At 34.0% G+C, this 24236-nt stretch overlaps 1 protein-coding gene across 1 annotated transcript in view; it reads left to right on the top strand.

Moving 5' to 3' along the window:
- Positions 1-4038: 4038 nt before the first annotated feature.
- COL3A1 (collagen type III alpha 1 chain) overlaps positions 4039-24236 on the top strand; it is a 39186-nt gene continuing 18988 nt past the window's right edge. Inside the window, exons 1-16 of the mRNA XM_029225367.1 lie at positions 4039-4233; positions 14000-14202; positions 14457-14507; positions 14945-15058; positions 16348-16425; positions 18197-18250; positions 18713-18766; positions 19528-19581; positions 20237-20290; positions 20454-20507; positions 21628-21681; positions 22109-22153; positions 22517-22570; positions 23020-23064; positions 23640-23693; positions 24103-24201. Coding sequence (XP_029081200.1) covers positions 4155-4233; positions 14000-14202; positions 14457-14507; positions 14945-15058; positions 16348-16425; positions 18197-18250; positions 18713-18766; positions 19528-19581; positions 20237-20290; positions 20454-20507; positions 21628-21681; positions 22109-22153; positions 22517-22570; positions 23020-23064; positions 23640-23693; positions 24103-24201 — 1146 coding nt within the window. The 5' untranslated portion in view covers positions 4039-4154. The remainder of the gene's footprint in view (positions 4234-13999; positions 14203-14456; positions 14508-14944; positions 15059-16347; positions 16426-18196; positions 18251-18712; positions 18767-19527; positions 19582-20236; positions 20291-20453; positions 20508-21627; positions 21682-22108; positions 22154-22516; positions 22571-23019; positions 23065-23639; positions 23694-24102; positions 24202-24236) is intronic.

Below are 24236 nucleotides of genomic sequence, written 5' to 3'. Positions count from 1 at the left end.
CAGCAAGAGAAGCCACTGCAACCAGGAGTCCCTGCTCACCGCAACTAGAGAAAGCCCGCGCACAGCAATGAAGATCCAACGCAGCCAAAAATAAATTAATTAATCAATTATTTTTTTAAAAACAGTTTCCAGGAAATTTTACTTGCTTAAGTTTTAGTCAATCTTTAAAAGTATATGTGAATATATTAAAAATATATTTGCATATATATAAGCATATACACAGACACACATATAGACACACAAGCACAGATGTGAATTCTCTTGCATGCCCTAAGATTGAACTCCATCATTCAGTATAAATTAATGAGGATTTACTCAAAACTTCTAAAATTACAGCAACACTGGAAATTAAATGATGATCCAAAATCAGAATATTTCTTTTTAAATTGGTCATTGACTCTACAACTGTATTCTTTCTCCATCTTTTTACAATCCCTCATTAGAAAAAGAAATGTATTCACCCAATTCCTAAATTGCATAAAAATATTGTTACCACATCAGTGACTAACTCAAGTGGAAAACATGGAGAAAAAAAGTTGGAAAGCATGCTATTTAATTCCAATGAGTAATTTTGAGGTCATGTAACCTCATTGAACTTTCTGTTCAATCTTGGGGTAATTTTCAGCTGAAAAATACCAGGAGAGAAATGCAGAACCTCAGGCTTAACAGCAAACGATATAAAAAATAGATAAGAATAGAGATACTTAGTGTTTCCAAAATGAGTACGTGTAGCACACTTCATTTTACTAAACATCAAGGAAATGTGAGTCCTGCCCAAAAGTAAAATTTCTAGGTTAAAGAGAAGTGGTTATCAATATAGTTCTATAGGAACAAAAATAAGGGGACAATTAACTCTACTTTACGGAATAAGAGGAAATTACAGGGTCTTAAAGAACTGATCATAGTAATCATTCAGAAATTTGCCTGTCATGTCCCATTACCAATCTCACTGCCTCAATCTTAGATATACCTGTGGTTAGAAGTGCCCCCGTCATTCAATACAACATGACATTTGCAACCACATTTTGGCTCTACTACACACATATTGGTATTTGTTTACATTATTTTAAAGGGAACACATCTCTCCAAACATGTTTTCACCACATAAAGTGAACTGACCCACCTCTCTAGGAATAGCAAAGAAAATTTGCATTGTATTTTACCATTGTAAATTATCCTATTTTAGGCTGCAATTCTGCTATGGATTCAGTATATTTTTAAGTGAATCCTACCACAGATACATTTTAAATGGTTTTACAGTGATTTGAAAGCATATAGAAAATGTCCATTAAAAAATGCACCTCCTTTGCTTAAAGAAGAAAGTTATATATGAAGCAGTATGAGAGAGAGAGAGACAGAGAAAGAGAGGGAGAGACTTCTCTTCCATGTGTTTTTCGTGATGGAGATAATTGATTTTCTTATCGCTATTGTAGAAAGCACTGCTGACATTCACTGGCTTACTGAATTCATCACAGCTGTGCTTATGCATCTCTCCCAAGCTCCATTTTCCACTGAACTGGAAAAGATTTGAATTTTTGTTTGATAATCTGCCACACCCTTGCTTTGCCTCATCTTTTCAGTTACCCTCTTTGTTAAAGGAGAACCAGATTAATCAGTGCTTTAGTTGGTGCAGGTGTTTAGATTTGTGTTAAAACTCTAAATGTGATCCAGACAGCAAAATGACATGTCTCTGTGAACTGGTTAATATCAGGGAAGTCAGGGATGTATAGAAATCAATGTGTGTCTAGATTACTACAAGGACATCAGCCCTTGGACTGCATAATAGAATTCAACACTGTCTGTATTTTGTCCAGTTGTGATACCAGCTGAGATCCACATCCATCTAGACACCTTATTAGAAGACATTTTGACATGAAGAGGAAAATAAGATCTGGGACATAGAATACAAAGGATCCTGGTGCAGGACCTCCAGATATGCTTGCGGTAGTGAAGAATGCCAAATCAGAAAATCTGGAGTATGATATTTATCTCTGGATCTCTCATGGATACCTTAAAACACAACAATTATTTTTTTATGCAAAGTATCAGCTAACTTTTTAAATATGAGTACATCAATCATGAATTTTTCTCATGAGTATAAAACTTTTATTTGAATAGATAACCAAATTAAGAATTTTAGAACAAACCAAAAATACAATAGAAATTGTATATGTAATGCCTGAAATAAAGCATAAAAAGCTTTATTTTAAACTAATGTATCTAATTTTCCACATTGGAAACCAATTCTAATGAAGAAATTTAATAAATTTCAACTTTTATTGATCATGTACATAAGATAAGATAATGAATACAGATATATAAATTATTTTATGCAAGTGTCAGAGACACCAGGAGAAAAATGAATCATGTTTTTGAATTGGTTTGAACACAAGGGGATTTTTTTTTTAATATAAAGTGAAGATGATTGAAAGATAGAAAAATGTATATAACAGTCTTTTCCCCCAACAACTCCACTATGATCCAATAGCAAAGCTTATTTTCATGACTGTTCAATTGTTACTTTTTTTCCCTCAAGTAGTGTATCTCTGGTCTAAAATCAGAAGATGTACAAGAGATTGGTCCAACTAGTTTTCTTTTCCTGTCACCAGATGATGTCATCTACATTTGGACGTCTTTGTGCTTTTAGTAGCTGGGCCTGTAGGGAGGCAAGTGTACAACTGTCCTCTCTTATAGAATAGATGTACACCTACAATTATACAAATAACATGTAAATTGAGTAAAAAAATTGTGTAACATGAATTGGGAGAAAGAAGAAGATGAAAACAGTTTTAACGGAGGAAAGCCTTGAACTGGGTATTAGAGGAGTGACTTCCATGAATTGGTGTGAGATGGGGAGAATTTTACATGCGCATACATGCATGGAGATGGGCATGGCTAAGTTGACATGGAAAAAATAAAATAAATGCATGTGACCTTGATTAGAATTGAATAGCTCATACAGAATAGAGAGATGAATGAAGGAGCTATGGACTGATTATTAGGGTATAAAGAAATATAGTGATTAACAGAAATAACTTGGTACTGTGGACAAGCACATTTTTCTTGCAAAAATTTATCAAAGACCTATAAATAGTATTTGCCCCTCTTTAAAATATGACCCAGAAATTACTCCCCATATCCAGAAATACATTGAAAATCTATGTTAACGTGGCCTGGAAATCATACATACAAAAGTCTAAATTGAGAAATATTTATACTAATATTTATACCAATCTAGATAAAATGAGAACTTTTGGTACTCTTTTGATATTTCATGTGATAAGCTCTTTCTCTTTCTGTTTCTTACAAAGTCAAGACATGAAGGGCTAAATTTTTCTCTAGAAAAATCTGTTTCAGCTTTTACAAGCAGTACAAAATTTGCACTCTCACAAGGAATTACTCTTTGGCTGGCTAAAGAAATTTGTGACAAATAGAAACAGCTATAGATTAGTAGCTAACTTTTAAGGTGCCATTCAAACATATCTTAGATATTTAGTCTTTTGACATTTGCCTGAAACTGAATTTCCAGGACCCAGAGTGGGTGGACAAACAGAGGCTTTTCTTCCAGTTAATCTTTTACAGTTCCCTATTTAAATTGAGTTAGGGTGGATTCTGGCAAAATCCCAATATAAAGTCTTCTAGGAAGATCAGGTTGGCAAATTAGTCATGCCCAAGAAAAGGGCATCAAGAAATTTCTCAAAATGATGCAGTTGTTAATAAGGGGAGATAAAAAAATACCCACATCTAAGTCTTTTATTAAAACTCAAGGCAGAGCTTTTTGATATACATTCTTAAGTTGTGCAAAGACACGTATGACTAAAATATGAAACAAACTTATACATACACACATAGACACAAGCTCCAGATGTGCAATTTCTCCTAAGTTGTGTGTTGTGTCTTCCATAAGGGAAAAAGACATATTAATCATTTCTTTTACTGCTCAGGGGATGGGTGCTGCTCTCATATTTCAGAAAGGGGCTGGAGAGCGAAGGAAGCCAAACTTTTTCCTATTTAAGGCCAAAGCACAGGAATCTCAGTGGCTGAGTTTTATGACGGGCCCGGTGCTGAAGGGCAGGGAACAACTGATGGTGCTACTCTGAGCTGCTTTGCTTTTCTCCTTTTTGCACAAAGAGTCTCATGTCCGATATTTAGACATGATGAGCTTTGTGCAAAAGGGGATCTGGTTACTTTTCGCTCTGCTTCATCCCACTGTTATTCTGGCACAACAGGAAGGTGAGTAGGTACCGATTTCAAGAAACTTTATGGGGTTTTTGCCTTTACTTCTCTTTACAAATCAGTATAAAGGGGAAACCAGTCTCCTAAAAGCTAATTTCCTCTGTCAGCTCCCAGCTGTGAAACATAGTACTGACCAGGGTGGTGCTTTTTACATTTGCTTAAAGAGAATACTGTCCGTTTTGTATTTGAAAGTTCTCTGGTTGTTGAAGATAACGATGTTCTTGTACTAACTTGTTTTCACGTTAACAGTACTGGAAACTTTTTTAAATGGCTTTACAAAGTTCCCCTCTTGGATTGTTAACATCGTGGAACGCTTCCCTAAGCAGTCTGGAAGTTATTGGTCTCTTGTAATACCTTTATGCTCTCCCTTGTATGCTGGATTCTTTGTCAGCATAGAGCATTAAGCATTGTTTACCCAGTAAGGTAATGCATCTTAAAAATAGCATGTATTAAGGATAGTCTAAAGGAAAACACTACACATTATTAGAACCACTGAAATATATTTCTGTAAAATGGCAACAAGGTAATATCTGCAACGTTCTTTAAAGGTTCAAACTATATAAAAGTTTCATTGTTCCTGTTTGTATTCAGTTTCAAGCACTTACATGGTTGATTAATACGTATCTTCTAATAATTTATTGTTAAGGGCCTAGTGTTTTCTGCATGTTCTACATTTTAACTGCATTTACATTGACAAAGAGAATATTTATGAAAATATTTTCAACAGGAATGTTTGACTTTTCTGCAAACAAGGTAAAGATATTAGTACTCTTTGACTTCAAAAAGTTGATTTGTTCTATTTTCTAATAAGTGCAAATGATGGTTCTCATGTTCTAATTTCCTCAAAACCATGTTTGGTTCATTATCTTACTGTGTGAAAATATTTATTTTAATTCATATGTTTCTCAGAGTCATTAAAATACCAGACATATTGGAATTAAACCTTTCATAGAAATAAGTCTTTAAATGCTAAGTTTGCAGATACTAGAAGAAATCATTACACATTCATTTCTATGTGCACATAATAAAAAAATGCTTACATTTAAACCTATAGTTTTTGCAAACATAGTGTCTGAAAACAGTTTTTCATTTTTAATGTCAGATATCTTTAGTGTCCTATAGGTTGTATATGTAAGTAGGGGGGAAACACCCAATGATATTTCTTCAGTTATATTCAGACCATGGCCACAAACGAAAAGAAACATCCATATTCCTTGTTCCCTTAATTTCCTCTCCTCCTTTTTCCTCTCCTCCCTTCCTTTCTCCACCTTCTTATCTCTCCACCCCCTTTGACTCCTTTAGACCTCTTCCCCCTTGTCATTCCTTCACTCATCACCCCACCCCCTTCCTAGGCAAGACCATCTTTCCTCCTCCTTCCCTGCTTCCTCTATCACCCCCGCCCTCATCCCCTAGTGCCCTCTGTGTGGCTTCATCTCTTTTCTTTCTTCCCTCCTCTTGTCTCCTCCCCTTTTCTTTCCCTTGAATTCTCAATCCTCTTTCCTCTGTTCCTCTCCTCTTCTCCTCCCCATTCTATTCTCCCAGAAGATGCCACAACCCCTAGTCCTTCCTTGGCTAAAATACCAAATGACTTCTACCACACCTCCACCTCAATCAAGACTTTTACCTTTTTAAAAATCCTTAAATTCTGCTAATTTCTGGGGAAAAAATCACAAAGTTCTCATTTATTGGAAAGACTGCAAACATTTAATGTTTAGTTCAAAAGAGTGACAAAATATTTGTGGTTGCCTGGTGGTTACAATCTTTTATAATCATTATGACTATTTTTCTTCTCAATCCCACTTCAGAGGGGAAAAAAGTGTTTGATACCTACAGGATCTTTATATCACATAAGTTCTTTTTATTTTCCCTTTAGCTGCAGAATATAATAAAAAACTATGAAATTTTGCTGATCCATTTGTATGCTTTTATGCTCAAAAGAAGTTGTAAAGGATTTTGTTCAGTTTACTGCTTTTGTTTCTCATGAAAAAAGATGTTTAAGTTTTTTTTGAGATAGTAACATCTTATGTTCCCTGGAGGTTTTACAAAACAAGACCAAAAATTGCTGGTAGATTAGTTTTGGGGAGGTTACAGGAGGTGGTTGAATATACAGCACATTGAGAATAGTCATATAGAGTTCTGGGATATGGGTTTCTTATAAATGCCCTGAGAATCCCAGAAGCAGAACAGCTCCAATAAGCACTAACTTCTAGTCTACTCACATGAATATTCTAGAGCATAAAACATGTCCTCACAAAGAATTTTGGTCTTTTTACAAATCTGTGAAAGTTCTATCTAATTCATGTATTTTCTTCTACCAATGGAGAAATATGTTCTATTTTATATTTCCTGTAGTTTATAAACATGCCAGGTTTTAAGCAGAGACTTGCCACCTGACAGACAGTTACCATTTGCATAACCAATGCCAACATAAATGTTACACAGCTGGATTCCATACTTTATAATGAGATTTAAAAATATCACATGTGTGAATTTTAAATATTAAACACTACTTTCCTAAGAAAATAGGTATATTACTGATAAAATATTGTCAAACACACATACTCAAACACAAACACATGGTAGCAATATTCAAAGACTTAGGAAATGGGCTTGAATGTTATGACCATTTTCAAAATTCCATATATAACTATTCCACATATAATATATAACTATTTTTGTGAATATTTGTCAAGTTTCTGATTTTTTAGACTCTTTGACATATTTTAGTTACTGCTTATTAAATAGATAAAAGGATAAAAAGTTATTACTAAGTAATATTGCTTCATTAGGGCAGGGAGATAAACTTTATTTTAATTAAAAGTGTTCTAATGTTTGAGCTTATATTTAGTTACTCGGCTAATTACACTGTGATAATGAACTGTGGGCATTTAATTGTTTTAGAATTAAAGTCCACTGTAAATGGACTCAGAGAAATCAGTTCCTTATCACAGGTTATGAGAGTCTATTTTCTTTTACACTAATTTCCATTATGCTTTAAGAGGGGATTTGTTACTGATCAAGCACACTTTGAATTGCTAAATCTACTTTTTAAATAGGAGGCTCATCTAAAATTTAAGCAGAAATTATCTTCAGCTCTGTAAAAATATAAATTCCAAGAAAATAAAGTGTTGGTACAAAATTTTGTGTTTTTCATTAATGATACCTTGCATTTCCTCCCCACCTCTAGAGTATTCAACATCAGATGATCTAAAGGCCTCTAAGTAAATAGATATTCTGATTAAATTCTGAAATTAAACATCTCTGTATTGTAAGAGAAAAGAACAAAGCCACTGGAACAATTCTGGAAAAGGAAGACTGTGGTTATGTGCTTCTAACTAATTCAGATTCTTGGGTTGATGTCTTATCTACAGGCTCATTATAAAAAAATCAAGAACCATTGGATATGAGTTTTCTAGGAGTAGAGTTGAGACTAAAAGCCCTCACAAAAGTCTCTGTTCCACACCTACAGAGTTGCATGCCAGAACTTGAGTAGTCACTCAGCGAGAAGAGTGCCATCTACTGAAACCCCATGGTTTCCATTGTGGATGACTGGTGCAGCGTTCCAAAGATTATGTAGCTCAGTTCTTTCATTCTGTAACATCAGATGATCTCACCACCTTGAAGTGATTAAAGTGGATTGCTTAAGAGTTAAAGTTTTAAAGATGAAAGATGTTATTGCCTTTGCTGGACATGAAGAACATTTGTAAAGTTTCCAGGTCTACAATAACTTTCTGGAAACATCTCAGTGAGCTGTTTCTCGTAAAACAGTTTTTCTTGGAAAAAAGTGTAGTGCTGTTGTTTTCTACATTCAAAAGAAAAAAATAAAATAAAATAGAAAAGAGAGGGGTGGTATGATGTAAAAAAATCTAGAGTTTTCAAAAGGGAAACTTGGCCTGTTTCATGTCAAGATGACAACGGAAAAAATAAGATAGCAATTCTTACACAAACCATTTGTTAACTGCAGTTTGGGGAGTTACATTAAACACTAGAATTTCTGTCTGTGCCTAATGAAAACACAGCAGAAATGAATTCCTTTCAGATTAACTAATAAAACCGTTGTATTTTCCATGACTGAGGTCAAGAACTGCCGTTTAAAATGTAATCTTAGTGAACAAAATGAAAAGTTCAAAGAAGAGGGCAAAAATTAAAGTGCCCCAAAGATGTAAACATTGAACATAAAGGATTCAGAACCTATTAAAAATTAAATTTGCTTTGAAAAGTCACATTAAGAAATTACTGCTTCAGTAAAATGGCATTTATTTTTCCAAAACTTTGTTTTCTGTAGTGTTTGGTGTGGAGGATAGCAAACAGGGACTGTGTTTCTCAAGTTAATTAAAATCAGAGAAACACTCTGGAGCTGCCTGGTATGTTCATAAATGTCCAGATTCAGAAGGGAAGCTTTTAATGTAGTTAGAGGTTCATTAATATGAATCATTTAGTAACTATATTTTCTGAAAATCAATCTTAGACATCCTAAATATGTTTTTTTGCACTGGATACATGAGCCTTATCTGTTTATTGTTGTTGCCGCTGATAGGATCCTGCTTCTCTGTATCTAGTAAAATGTATGCTGAGTTCCCAGTCCCAGTTAATCCTGTTGGTGGTCTGGATGTCATTAGGGTGGTCTTGGAGATTAAAGTCTTTTTCATAAGGTCAGGAGAAAATAAACAACAGAATTCAACTCCAGATATTATCTTCTTGTTTTGAGGCCAGATTGAAAAGATATTCTGCAGAAAAATGTTATTCCTTAAAAAAACCAAGAAATAAACCCGTCTTTTTGATTCTGATTTTAAGCTTGCAGGATTTAGAAACTATAATGGGACAGAGCTTTTAAGTTAACTTCTTTAATCCCACCCTGCCCTTGAAACTGCAGAAAGGGAATAGAATGTAGTAGTTAAGAGTATGGAATTTAGAGACAGCTTTCCTAGGTTCAAATATTAGCTTTACCTCTTACCATATAAAACCTTGGGAAAATCACTTCATGTCTCTGTATCTCAGATTTCCCACCTGTAAAATGAGGATTATGACAACACCCACCTCACAGGGCCTGTGGAAAGATTAAGTAAAATAGATATACGAAGCGCTCAGAACAGGGCTTGCAACATAAGAGATACAGATACAAACTCTGCCTAGTATTAGTTTTACTAACACTGGAAAATAAAATTACTGTAAGGAAGAAATTAAAGTACTTAATGATTTAGTGATAAGGAAGGTAAGAATAACATTTTGGTTATCAGACATAAAACTTAAAGATGTTTGCCAACTGTAATTATACAAGTAGAATATATTTTCCTCAGTAATCCTATAATTGATCACTAATCAGATTATATTATAATGTAATTGCTGATTGTTAGGTATATGATACTTTTAATTCTAATTCTCTAATATTTTTTTATTTTTCACAGGGCAAAATATTAACCACCTTAAAGGAAATTTCTAATTGGAAACATAAAAATCATATAACTATAAAGAATAAAACAAGGAAACATCTAGAAATGACTATTCATAAAATTTCTTGGTTTTGGGTTTGTTTTCTTTTTTTGTAGGGGACAAGAATAAGAAGAATCTACCTTGTCCATGCAAAACATTTTAAAATTGAAATTATCTATCTACTTAGGTCTACAGATATTTCCTTCAATCCTTTTTGTTAATTCATCTAACATACTTTAACATACTCTGATTAATAATAAGCAGCCAAAACATATTTATTAAAATGTATGTTCTTCAAACATAAGTATCATTTAAAAGCCAAACATATTTCAGTTGGAAGCTATATGAACTCCTTTTGCTCACACTTACAAAATATTCAACTTTCTACAGTAACAGGAAAATAATGTTACGATAATTTGCATATCACATCTGTTATTTTTAGATTTTCAGATTAAAGAAAACCTTCTCTCTGAAGAGGATTCAATAAGAAGAGAAGAGAAAAAAATTAAACTTATCACTCAAGCTAAATTAACAATTTGATTGGATGCTTTAGGGCATATTATTTTTACTCCAAAAATGTAATTAAGACAAACATAACTTGCATTATTTTTTAGTCACTACAGTAAAATTCCATCAAATCAGCATAAATTAACATTTGAAGAATGGAAACCAAAACACCAAAAAGGAAAGCTTTTAAGAACATCTGAAAATATTAAATTATGTTACTTGGTTTTATTTTTCTCTAAAGTTCCAAAACAGAGAGCTAGGAAATAAGAGTCAAAGAGTGGATTATGTCATACACTAGCTTCATTTTGTTTTATAACTTAGATGATGATTTAGTCTAATGCATTGTTTGAGTGACCACAGAGAAATTTATTTCAGGACAGTTCTTTGTACTAAGGAACAGAAACATTAAGTGACATGAGAGGTGGGGTTTAAAATTAATTACACATTGGAACAGGGAGACTTAGTTTAAGCAATAACAATAAAGGAAGTAATTGGGAAATCTATTACTTGTCCAGCAGTAAAAATGAGATTATTTACTTTTTCTTTAACATATTTACAAAAGTATGTATCTTATTTTTTTTCATCAAAGCTGCTCTGAATTTAGATATCTAAGAAAAGAAGGGAATAATATGAGATGACTACTGTTTCTGAATTCCATTTTCTATTTTATTTCTAAATGCTGCAAGTGGCTAACTAGAGCATTTTATTCCTCTTGAAAGCAAAACATTTTTTTCCTTTACTCTGCCATGATTTTCTCATATATAACTAGGCTATGGTCCTAAAACTGAGGACCGTGAGACATCTGTGTAATAGGTTTAGCTTCTGAGAGAACATATTGCCAACCATATTTTGTCATGCACAAAACACAAAGTTAGAGGCAACTACATAAAATTCTCCATTCTTTCAACAAGGGTGACTGAGGTAGAACTGCAGAGAAAAGTCTGACTTTCAGCTACAAGTTTCTACAGGAACTGACTTTTCAGGAGAGCCAGATTTCTTTCAAATGAATGTGAGATAAGTTACGGCAATAAACAAAAGTGCATTAATTCTTACTTTTCAAGTATTCCACCTTTCTTCTTTTATTTAGAACAACATCACCTTTAAAAAAAAGAGAAGTACACCAAATTAACTCAACATTTATATTGAGACCTCTTGTTTTAAAAAGCATAACACACATGGCTTCTAATAAAATTTGGAAAGAAAAGGCTAAATAATTTTCATTTATGTAACACTGAGTTTAACCCCAATTCTAAAAAATTCATTTACAACTTTAATGTCAATATTATGCTCATTTGTTTAAAAGTTTGCAGAGCGAATGTAAAATACTGTATCTCTAGGTTGTGATAGTACCTTCAATGAGACACAAATATAGGAGGATGAATACACAAGGGAAAATGTTTTATGTTGATTTTAAAGCAGAATAAGAATGTAGGAAGAGAAGATATTTAAAATACAACATGCTTGACCCTAGTTTTAACTGTTATCTTCATTTGTATCCAACAGCTAATTTTTATAAAACAGGTCCTATGTTAAATATAGAAAGATATTCTTGACCCAAAGAAAAAGAGCTAAAAAAAGTATTAGTATAAACTGGTCGTATCTTTTTCTTTTTTTTCTCAGCTTTATTGAAATATAAATGACAAATGAAATTGTATATATTTAAGGTGTACAACATGATGAGTTGATATATATACACATTGTGAAATGATTACCACAATCAAATTAATTAATACATCCACATAGTTACGTGTGTGTGTGTGTGCGTGTGTGTGTGGTGAAAACACTTAAAATCTACTCTCAGCAAATTTCAAACATATATTGGCCTATGGTCAATATTCTTTATACTAGTGATATCTTCAAGGAAGCTGAGAAGGCTGATATCCACATTATTAATGAGAAAAAATCTTGAGCTAAAACTAATCTGTTGGGACACTTCATATAATGTTAATTTAGAGAAATTTTTTAAAAATAATTCATCTTAAGAAAAGGGAGCCAGTGTAAAGTTTGAAATGTGTATGTCATACAATTTTATTAAACAACCTTCCATCTCATCAAAATTTTCATGCCTCTTCTGAAAGCCAGTGAACTTAGTTCCTAAATATGTCATTTCTGCTTAGAGAAAAAATTTAATGCCTAGATCCTTTAAATTACTACTGTTCATAATAATATGAAAAAGACTGCACTTCCCTTAAGCATATCTTTCAAAACACCATTTAAATAGGCCTACTTCATTCACGTGAGGTAAGCATTTTGGCATTCAGCTTTTATGCTCACAAAGTATAAAGGAATGCTCCTTTAAAAGCTTAGACAATATTTCTTTCCAATGTTCTCATCTGTTTCAAACATGGAGGAGGAGCTATAATAACTTTTTAAAATAAGCAGATGCTTTCTTGCTTACTTAAAATTGCAGTGAAACAATCATACTTTCTTTTATTAGCTGTAAACACATTGGGTAATTGTAACAAGAAAAGACTTTTAAACTTCTTGAATCCATCAGGGGTGTGGCACAAGATGATTAAAGTTGTATCTGCACACATAGATGGAAATGAGGAGGGGAGGTACGCTGTAGAGTCCCTAGATTCTAAAATTCTCCTTTTTTGGTGAACTTTTTTTTACTGAATCAGCCAAACCTCTATACTCAAAATATTTAGCATTACTTGAGGTATGGAGAGGATATAAAAACAGGAACTTGAAGAGGTGATCTTCATGGCTGTATGTAGTATCCAGGTGGAAAAATCTCAGGACTCTCTCAAAGGCCTCTTGGCCACAAGGCACCAAAAAGTGTTCTTAAATGACTTGCCTTCTCTCAAGCAAGCCTCTTTCAACAGACAAAGGTTCGGGCTCTGAAAAAATAAAATTTCACTGTTTCACAAAAATACAAATACTGAACAAGTATGTGATTTGTTGTTGGCAAAAATTTTTGCATATGTTTAGAAACTTGTAATTTATTTTCTCAGTTACTGGCAAGCTATCAAAGTAATCCTCAAGAGCTAAAGTTGTATTCAAGCACAGTCCACAGCTAATGCTTTAAGAATTGAGACCTGGTTTTATTTTGGCAACCCCTAAGCTGATTCATTGTTAATAGCTGTTGAAATGTCAGTATCTTACATATAATTAGGAAACAAGTCTAAAATTTTTGTTGAAGCAAATTTTTGACCATTTTAAGCCACACATACACATGGTCATGATTCATATTTTTCCTTATTATTCCTTGCCAATTTTTGTTTTAAAAACTTTTTTTTTTTAGTGACTTGGAAACCTCTTTACATTCATATGAGGTATACAATATATTATATTATATCATATTATGTTGACCTACTAATGCCCAACAGAGCTAGCAGTGATATTCAATACATACAATAAGACTTGTTAAGATTTTCCCAGGAATCTGGAAGAGTTTTATGTTGCCAAGAGTAATTCAGTTTTCCCCTGAATTTCTCAACTAGGTTAATAAAATCCAGAAAGCCTTCAAAGTTAGTGACAAAATCATCTTTATAGTTTAATGCTCCCATCTGTAGTTGAAGCAAAGAATAGAAATTAGATAGCAAAACTTGTTTTCAATTGCACAATTAATAAGTAAATGTTTAGGTGATTGTCAGATTTCCACTGGTATTAAGTTCTCACTACAAGCAAAAGTAAAATACCTACTGGCCCTAAGGAAAATTTACCTTAGTATGCCAATTTGATGTTAATAAACAGATTTGGTATTTAACGCAGTCTCTTACTACTTAGCAGATTATGGAGGAAGACCATGATATTCTTCATAATTTAATTTTTGGATTTTTTTGAATGTGCAAAATATTACACCATCTCTCTTATTTTTCAGTTGTTGAAGGAGGATGCTCCCATCTTGGTCAGTCCTATGCGGATAGAGATGTCTGGAAACCAGAACCATGCCAAATATGCGTCTGTGACTCAGGATCTGTTCTCTGTGACGACATAATATGTGATGACCAAGAATTAGACTGTCCCAACCCCGAAATCCCATTTGGAGAATGTTGTGCAGTTTGCCCACAGCCTCCAACAGCTGTGAGTTTAAAGAAAATCTGTACATACTCAAGATTCATACTTAAACACATGAATAGTTCCTATGTCATAGGAGCCTGAAAGGAAGTGAAAGTAATGTCCAGCAAATAATCACATGGGTATTACCAGTAAAAGGTGAACCTTCCTGTTAAAAACCAGGGATTGGATGCAATTTAGGATAAGAAATTGGGACACACTTCATGGGAAAATTGTTCCTATCTATGTCTTGTTTAATCTATATCTTTTCCATTTATTAGCCCACTCGCCCTCCTAATGGTCATGGACCTCAAGGCCCCAAAGGAGATCCAGTAAGTAAACATTCTACAGTGAAAGGAAATTAGTTCCTTGATGAGTTTGCTTTCTTTTTTTCCCTTCTAATAACCTTTCCATATTTGAACTTTCATCATGTATACATTTCCTTTAGTACCACATATTTAAATAATGACACATGATAACTCAAACTGAGAATCCATAATTGTGCATGTAAAGATTCAGATTTCCCCAACTTTGTATAGTGTCTTCACCCCTATTATTGGTTTGAAAAATAACATATAGGTCAATATGCAAAGGAATAAATTACACTGAAATTATACACATGATTTGGGTACAAATGTATAGATTCCTGAGAAAACATATCCCTTATGTTGATTTCTTATAAAGCATAGAAGCTACAATTTAATAATGATTCTAAATCACTAGGACTTTTCAGTGTTTTGTTTATTTTTATCTCTGATTTTTTTTTTAGGGTCCTCCTGGTATTCCTGGGAGAAATGGTGATCCTGGTCTTCCAGGACTGCCAGGTTCCCCTGGTTCTCCCGGCCCTCCTGGAATCTGTGAATCATGCCCAACTGGTAGCCAGGTAATAAATTCCAGAACTAAAAGAGTGTCCTATTTAAAACTACCTGGTTCATTTTCTTTTCTTTAGTCTATATGACATCTCACTTCTGTAGGTTTCTTATATCTATTCTCTGATTTTATGTATTTAACAAATTCCCATCTAGTGCTTATATATGCTAGGCACTCTTCTAAGTGCTTTATAAATATTCACTTTTCCTCATAATTCTAATGCTATTGCTACTATATCTTTGCAAAATTTCCTAGCTTCTAAGCAGGCATATAATATACGCATTAGGCTTGAAAAATGAACCATCAACTCCCCAAAGAATTAACCTAGAGAATTTAGGTATTGCTGTAACTATTCCCCTTATAATCCTGATGGTAAAGCCTCTGAAAGTCTGGACAAAAGCAGCTGAAGAGCTATGAGCACTCCTTAATGACTTTAAGTCCGGAGGATTATTCAAGCCTATGCAACTACTCTTGCCAAGCCTTCAGAGCATATCCTGCTCCTCTTGAAAAGCATGGCAACCCACTAACTCTGCATGTAAAGCAGATAACTAAACAAATAAATAAGACAACATTTCTACTGCATGAAATTAGGAGAAATTAGAAAACATATATACAAATCACTGTGGGTTGAAAAAAAAGATTTTCAAAAATCAATTTGATAGGAAGCAAAGGATATAGTCTAACTTATTCTTATCTTGGTACCAAACAGAATCCATTGCTAGGCCTAGAATTCAAAATAAAATAATCTCCAAAACAATCCAATAAACACATGAAACTTTCTATTAAATCTCGTGCTTGTTTTCTATGGGGATGTTTACTTTTTGGCGAATCTGTTAGGTACATTAACTAAAAACTGGAGATATCAATTTTACTTGTATCATTAACTTTTGAGAAAGTAATTTGACATCTTCATTTTTTCTGCTCAAAGTAAGAAAGTCAGATTATATGATCTCAAGGCTCTTTCAGCCTTCGTCTACGATCTTATGTTTCTAAGGCTGTAGATATCACTTAGAAATATTTTTAGTAAGAGCATGTAGAAAAAAATTATTTAGAAACAAATTGCATACAGTCAGTTGAAAGATTTGTGCATTGCCTAGGCAAATATTTCTGTAAGACATCTAATATCTAAAGTTACAGAGATAGAATTAGCAAGATAATTAAATAATACATACCACACTCTCTGGCATGCAGAAAACTTTCTATCAGTGAACAGATGTTGCATGCATTTCTTCTAAATGCTTCTGAAAAGAATTATGATCTATATATCAACATGATCTTAACTACCTGGTCTCTTTGCTACAGAACTATTCTCCCCAGTATGAGGCATATGATGTCAAGTCTGGAGTACCAGGAGGAATCACAGGCTATCCCGGGCCAGCTGTATGTACAAGTGTTTGTCAGCATTTAGAGAATAATTTAGCCTTCCACTCTGTTAAATCTTGAATGGTTGTTCTTCTAGTAATACAGTGTTATGACAGAATTGTACAAAATAGCTTATTCTTTGTTAAGGTGGGAAAGAAAATGGTAGGTTTATCATGATCCTTCTTTCCTAACTCATTTTTTTCTTCACTGCCTCTTATTTCATGCCTGTTTTGCCGCTCCTTCCTTCTTTACAAAACCACCTATTCCAGGGGCACACCTGCCTTCATACTTAGGTCTCACACTCATATATTTCCTAATTTTAACCAAATTTTGTTATTTTTCACTTCCACTTTTCCTTTTTCTCACCTGAGTTGTTCAAAACCTTCTTTCAATGTCTGCTCACTATTCAAATGCTACTTTCTAGATGACAATCCACTTGATGACAATCCAATATCACAATTCATCTCACCTCAAATCCTGAAATACAAATATTTCCAGAATTTATCGAGTATTGAAGTTCATCTATTGTAAATGATATCAATTCACATTGTATGCAAAAGGTTCCCTTCAAGGTAAATGACTGAAGTTTTGATAGAAGAAAAGAGCAAAAAAGCATTGAAACCTAGGCACGTGTGCTTGACGCATGGTGTCCCATGTAAATGACCCTTATTGAAGAATAGCCATTAGGAGGAGCAGTACTATGGAAGGTTATCATTTTAGTGCCAGAAACAGGTATGTATGTGTAAATGAGACATGAAGCTGGATTCCCAGGGATTATGGAAGATTGCTGCCCAGATCATTGGACCCCATAGTTGTGACTTCTAAAACTAGAGAGGACAAAATTTCAGCTATTAGATCTAAATGATCAGTTAAAGAAAGACCCTTAATTAGTAAAAAGTAAATTGTAAGCAGAGAATTTTATTCATCTTTAAAGTTTTAGAGCCTGTGAATTTTTTGTGTATATTTTAAAACCAGAAGGACAATTGTATTAACTATGTAAATGTAAACATCTGTTGTTATTCAGCTACGTTCACATTATGAATCCTATTTTTCAATCAGATATACTGTTTTTACTAAAAAGAAAAACTAAAAAATCCACTACTTATTAAGATTCCAGAAAAAAAGTTACAAGATAAAATTTAAGAAGAAACTCTAGTTTTATAAATTTATTATCAGTATTTATAAATAGCGTGCTACAAAACTGAAGATTTTCTAGTTTAACCTGTATTTCTGAACAATGATAAATCATTTACAATTTATTGTTGTCCCACGTACGATGAATCTTACACACGCAACTAAATCTTCATATCAACACAACTCAGTGATATAGTTAAGAACTTTTGGGTTGATTTACATCATTATTTTTAGAAACTGGGGTTTATACTATGCAGATCAATATTTTTCCACATTGAGTTGAGCTGCCAGGCAAAAATATGCTTCTTCACCAGTTCAAGTATCACCCTAATGTTGCAGAGATTCTCAAAGCATTTTGTATAGATTTTTCCAGATTTTGAAAGCACTTTTTGGGGAACTCAGGTCAACATTTTATAACACCAGTAATTTTTATTGACTCTGAGAGAATTTCATTTAGAGTGAAGTTTTTGTGATGAGATTTTCATTTAAAATTAATAAAATTAATTAATCCATGAATAGTTATCACATAATGAGGTATGCTGTTCTCATTTTTAAAGATGTCAGTATCATTCAAAACAGAGATATCTCTGATGCCTGGATAAAGTGTATTCCAGATGCATTTATTTTGTACTTATCTTTCAAATTTTTGTTCCAGGGTCCGCCCGGCCCACCCGGTCCCCCTGGTACATCTGGTCATCCTGGTTCCCCTGTAAGTATAGTCATTAATGGTGATTTCTTCTTCATGCATATTATATGAATCAAGTTAATACAGATCTTGCTGTAATTTTGCCATTCCAGCAAGCATAATCCCAATTAAGTAGAGAAGTAGCAACCAAGAAACTATCATTCCTTCAAAGATGTTGGAATTTCACATTTAGTTCCTTTTAACTATTAGCAATTAAAACCTTGGTAAAATTAAAACACATATTTAATTTGCATGTCATATGGCTTCAAGTCTGAAACAATTCAGTTTCAGTGGAATTAAGTGTGTAGAATGGAATAAATTAACTCTATTTTGATCTGAAAAATTGTAGTTTCAATATTTATAAACTAGAATAAAATTCGCTGACTACATTCACAAATTCTGATTTCATACTGTCTTCACGATGTAAATGAATCATATGAAGATTAAGTTAGTTTAAAAATATTTATGTATTATTCTATCCACTAGGGTTCTCCAGGATACCAAGGTCCCCCTGGTGAACCTGGGCAAGCTGGTCCTGCAGTAAGTAACAATTATATCTATATTTAATAAATTAACAGTTCTAGATAGAAACCACCTTCATTTTCTAAAACATAACTGTCGAATGCTACAAAATATAGATCAAATTTATTTAAAATAAAAAATTGTACTTTTATGATCGTTGAACTGGTTTCAAAGATCTTTTGGACTCAATGGTTTAGATATCTTAAGAGACACTTACTATTTTAATCTAGGAATTTCCTGGCTAATTAGCCACCACCACAGTCCACTTCCTAGTGTGAATACAAATCCTCTTTGTCTTAAATATAGATTAATTATCCTGTAGCCACTCAGTTCACCTGCATGTCTACTCTTCTGAAATATAATTTTAAAATTAATTTAGTAGAAATAAGCATAGTCTAACAAAGTCCACCAAGAAAACATGCTGTGTAAATAAGGTGAAGTTAGTTTAATATTTCAAAGTATTTGAAAATACCTATACATTTAAAATTTCAATATCTCAAAAAATGTAGAAGTGCATTTGGGTTTATAAATACACACATGTGATATAAAATACTGATACATGGTACTTTTAATTTTCATAAAAAATAAGTTTAATAAACAGTAACAACTGGATTTAATATAGGTATACTATTAACTTGGTGTGTCATTTTCATGATGAGAAACATTGATAGTATTTTTTAAAAGGAGTTTTTTTCTAGAAATACACATAGTTAGAATAATAAATTGATTGTAACAGAAAAATCTACAGATATATTTGTTTTTTATTTCCTTTTTTTCAGGGTCCTCCAGGACCTCCTGGTGCTATAGGTCCATTAGGTCCTGCCGGAAAGGATGTAAGTTTTTAAGAATTGAATGGGGATACAGCAAAATTCAAGTTGGAATATTCTAAATAGTATATCTCATGTTCTAGAATCTCAAAGAGAAAAACCTTACTCAAAACATTGTTGATATCTTAATAGCTTTTTAGCTCATATTAATCTCTGAAAATCTACATAGTATTTGCATGGCTACATATACCAGTTTCTGAATTCCAAGCCAACAAAACCCCCAAATGTGCTTCTTGACTCTGTCAGGAAGCGTCATCCAGTGATTACAACATTTAACTAGAGAAGACGCTTCTTCTCTCTGTCTCTTGTAATAAAGAAATTTGTATCTGTTCTTTATGAACTTGAAAACTTAAAAACACAATTAATATTATGTCAGTCTTTCTTTCCCATTTAATTTCCAATAGCAAATTCTTCCCACTGGATTGAGAGGTGGTCATAATACTTGTTTGGAGTGATGCCTGCATTTTTTATAAGTTTATATCAAGGTGGGAGAAGCTCTCCCCATTCCTTTTACTAGGAAAGCTGTTCTCACAATCATGTTTAGTCCAACCATTTTCATGAGTCCTTGGTGAGAAAAATGCAAAATAATCAGTTCACTAATTGGTTACAATGAGTTTTCTCTTACACAAGCTCCCATATATTCTTTTATTTCTCCACCTAGGGGGAATCAGGAAGACCCGGACGACCTGGAGAGCGAGGACTGCCTGGCCCTCCAGTAAGTTTTCAGCATGCAATGAATTAGTTGGAGTAATCACAATGATCTTAGGTTGAAAATTATTATATAATTAAATTAAACTTAAAAAGGGAAGGCATTTTTACTACTGTATTGTGAGTCTATTTGAAAGTTCATTAATATCTTTTTTATTCCTTATTTTTAGGGTCTTAAAGGTCCAGCTGGCATGCCTGGATTCCCTGGTATGAAAGGACATAGAGTAAGTACAGTTTCTAAATTGACTGTAAGTTGTTGCATTTGGCTATGTTTACTTACCTAATTTTATTACCAATTTACTTACCAATTTTATTGGACAATTGAGTGTGTGCCAAAAATGATTGATTCTGACTAGTTGTTTTGATTTTCTAAGTCTATCAACTTTATTTGTTGACCAAATCAACTAGTTATTTTAGATAAAGTAATAAAGCTGATTTTAAGTGTATGGAAAATATTTGCAAAACAGTAAGTTTCGGGGCTTCCCTGGTGGCACAGTGGTTGAGAGTCCGCCTGCCGATGCAGGAGACACGGGTTCGTGCCCCAGTCCGGGAAGATCCCACATGCCGCGGAGCGGCTGCGCCCGTGAGCCATGGCCACTGAGCCTGCACGTCCGGAGCCTGTGCTCCGCAACGGGAGAGGCCACAACAGTGAGAGGCCCGCGTACAGCAAAAAGAAAAAAAAATAATAAAAAATAAATAAATAAAACAGTAAGTTTCGTACTGCCACTGTCAGAAAAGATGAAAATATACTATTGAGAACTATTCTTGACTTAGTCAATATGATTTACAGATTGAATCAAATGACTTATTCTATGCAAAACATTAGATAGAGTAAACCAGCTGAGCCAAAAATTGATCAACTTCATAGACATAAAAATCTATAAGGGGCTTCCCTGGTGGCGCAGTGGTTGAGAGTCCGCCTGCCGATGCAGGGGACGCGGGTTCGTGCCGCGGAGCGGCTGGGCTCGTGAGCCATGGCCGCTGAGCCTGCGCGTCCGGAGCCTGTGCTCCTCAATGGGAGAGGCCACAGCAGTGAGAGGCCCGCGTACCGCAAAAAAAAAAAAAAAAAAAAAAAAATCTATGAAACTGATACTTGCCTAATGCTACATTTAAAGCAAATTCCTAATTGGACTAAATTGTACTTTCTAATTATTTCATGTTTTTAACTGTAAAATCAATGTCCAAGGTCTTCAATGCACTTAAAAGAGTTTTAAATTATTCATGTCAATGTTGAAAATAGTGCTATGTGGTAAAGCTAGCTATAAAAAATTTAATGTAAAGTTCTTAACTGTTCTGAATTGTTAACAGATCTTAATATTTTTACTACTTTTATCTATTTCAAAGGGCTTTGATGGACGAAATGGAGAAAAAGGTGAACAAGGTGCTCCTGGATTAAAGGTAAATCACAACAAATCATATTTTCATAAATAAATTTATTTAAATATTATAGCTATATTTAAGATTTATATTTTAGGGTTTGCTTTTTTCTAAAACATACCTGAGTTTTGCATTTTAAGAGCTAAATAACAGCGACTAATTGAGATGTTGTCTTAAAACTTCCATGAAAGCTGATAACTTGAACTGTCTAGATTAGAAATGACTGAGTGCCCCTGAGTAACACGTTGATTACTGCTGTTTAGTCTTCAAGTTTTTAAAATGCAAAAACTGAGATTTATAGCATATAAGATTGCTAAGAAAAATTTGGTATTGTTAAAATGTAATCTTTTTCTTGGTTCCATATATTTTTTATAATATGCTGTGTTGAAAAAGTTATAAATTTCTCCTCCTGTTATACAAAATGGTGACACATTTTATATGTTTCTAGGGTGAAAATGGCCTTCCAGGTGAAAACGGATCTCCTGGAGCAATGGTAATTATGTTTCTTATCATACAATTTTCAGTTTTACTATTAACTTCCACCTAACGCAAAACTTGCCTCACTCACTCTGCAACCATTCTCACACATATCTAGTTTAAAATAAGACCACACGGGCTTCCCTGGTGGCGCAGTGGTTGGGAGTCCGCCTGCCGATGCAGGGGACTCCGGTTCGTGCCCCGGTCTGGGAAGATCCCACATGCTGCGGAGCGGCTGGGTCCGTGAGCCATGGCCGCTGAGCCTCCGCGTCCGGAGCCTGTGCTCTGCAACGGGAGAGGCCACAACAGTGAGAGGCCCACGTACCGCAAAAAAAATAAATAAATAAAATAAGACCACACTTTTAATTTTATTCTGTAGGGTCCAAGAGGACCTGCTGGTGAGAGAGGACGACCAGGACTTCCTGGAGCTGCAGTGAGTATTCTTACTGACATTACACAATTACAATCCGAGTCACCGAGAAGTGTCTCAGTCAGTTTTCAGGCTGTGACAATCTGCAAGAAGTTTTCTATAAAATTGCATTTAAAGTCACCTCCATAAGGATTTTAGCCATAACGATATGCAAACAAATAAGTGTTTTATAGTTATTATCTGTTGAGGATTTTTTTAACGTGTTAACTTGGCATATTTATGCGTTAATTTGCCTTCAGTTCTGTAAAACACAGAATCCAATCTTCCTACATCAGATCATTACTGTGCCTATCAGAATTTCAACAATTTCCCTCTAAAGGTATATAATTATTAAGCAGATTTTAATATACTTGAGGAAAATTCTGACTCAATTGAGTCAGACTTTTAGTTAAAATATTACTTGTGACCAGCCTTTCAGAAAGAAGATATTTGAGACCAGCTTCTCTTTTTAGGGGGCTCGAGGTAATGATGGAGCTCGAGGAAGTGATGGACAACCAGTAAGTAACTTTTCATCTAACCCTGATGGGTTTAGTGTAATGAGAGATTATGGAATTTTGGAGTAGTGGAATAACATGGATTGTAGACCTAAAACTCAACGTTGTTCATAAATATCTGATTCAAACTGACACTAATCCCATAAACAAAATCTAGAAACAATCTAGAAACGGTAAGCCCATAAACAAAATTCTGATACTCCTTATTATACTTGGCCAGTTACTAACATCTGTATGGTGCTTATAATGTTAGTTAAGGGCCAATATTGGATATGACAATTAAAAGAGTCCTGCAAAATAGATAATAATGCTATCTCTATTTTATAAATGAGAGCTCAAGGCTAAGTGACCTGCACAAAGTCACCAGAATTCATGGCATAAGTTGTCGGGCATGGGGGATCCAAATTTTCTTTTTATTTTACCACACTATTTCTCCACATAATGTTCATCACTGACGATAAATACTGTTTTTATCTAATTTTCCTCTGTATTTTGTATGTACCCACTTATTATTTACCAGTAGTGTTAGTTTTCTTTTACTTGATTAAGAGCTCTTGAAATGCTATTTATTTTTTTAGGGTCCCCCTGGTCCCCCTGGAACTGCAGGATTCCCTGGTTCCCCTGGTGCTAAGGTAAACATGTATTTCTGTAGAAGAATGTAAAATATATCTTTGAGACAACAGAAAATCATTGGGCTGCGTCTTGAAAGTGATTTTTTTAACAGTCAAGTGGATTTCTTTGAGCTATATAGATCTTTAAAGCCCTGTTCTTGATTCCAAAAGGGGTTTTATCCCTGGCCTTTTGCTATTCTGATCTCTTCTGTTGTCTTTTCTTTTTTCCCAGTCTCTTTCTGCAAACAGAGATAACACAGTCACACACATAGTTACCATTTTTCTCTGCCTATATGATTAATGAAACTTTGCTTTAATTATCATACTGCTTCAGCTTTTGGGAGATGGGTTTAAACAGGACTGACTAGCAAACTGGCCAAGAGATTAGAAGTGGCAAGGGAGACTGACTACTTAGGGTTTTATCCCTTAGGGTGAAGTTGGACCTGCGGGATCTCCTGGTTCTAGCGGCTCCCCTGGACAAAGAGGAGAACCTGGACCTCAGGGACATGCTGGTGCTCCAGGTCCTCCTGTAAGTACCAAATATGGCTGATTAAGGGAGAGCAT

Source organism: Monodon monoceros, unplaced genomic scaffold (genome assembly GCF_005190385.1).
Source record: "Monodon monoceros isolate NGI ecotype Baffin Bay Population unplaced genomic scaffold, NGI_Narwhal_1 Super_Scaffold_16, whole genome shotgun sequence".
NCBI lineage: Eukaryota > Metazoa > Chordata > Mammalia > Artiodactyla > Monodontidae > Monodon > Monodon monoceros.
This window is presented reverse-complemented; position numbering and strand designations above follow the sequence as displayed.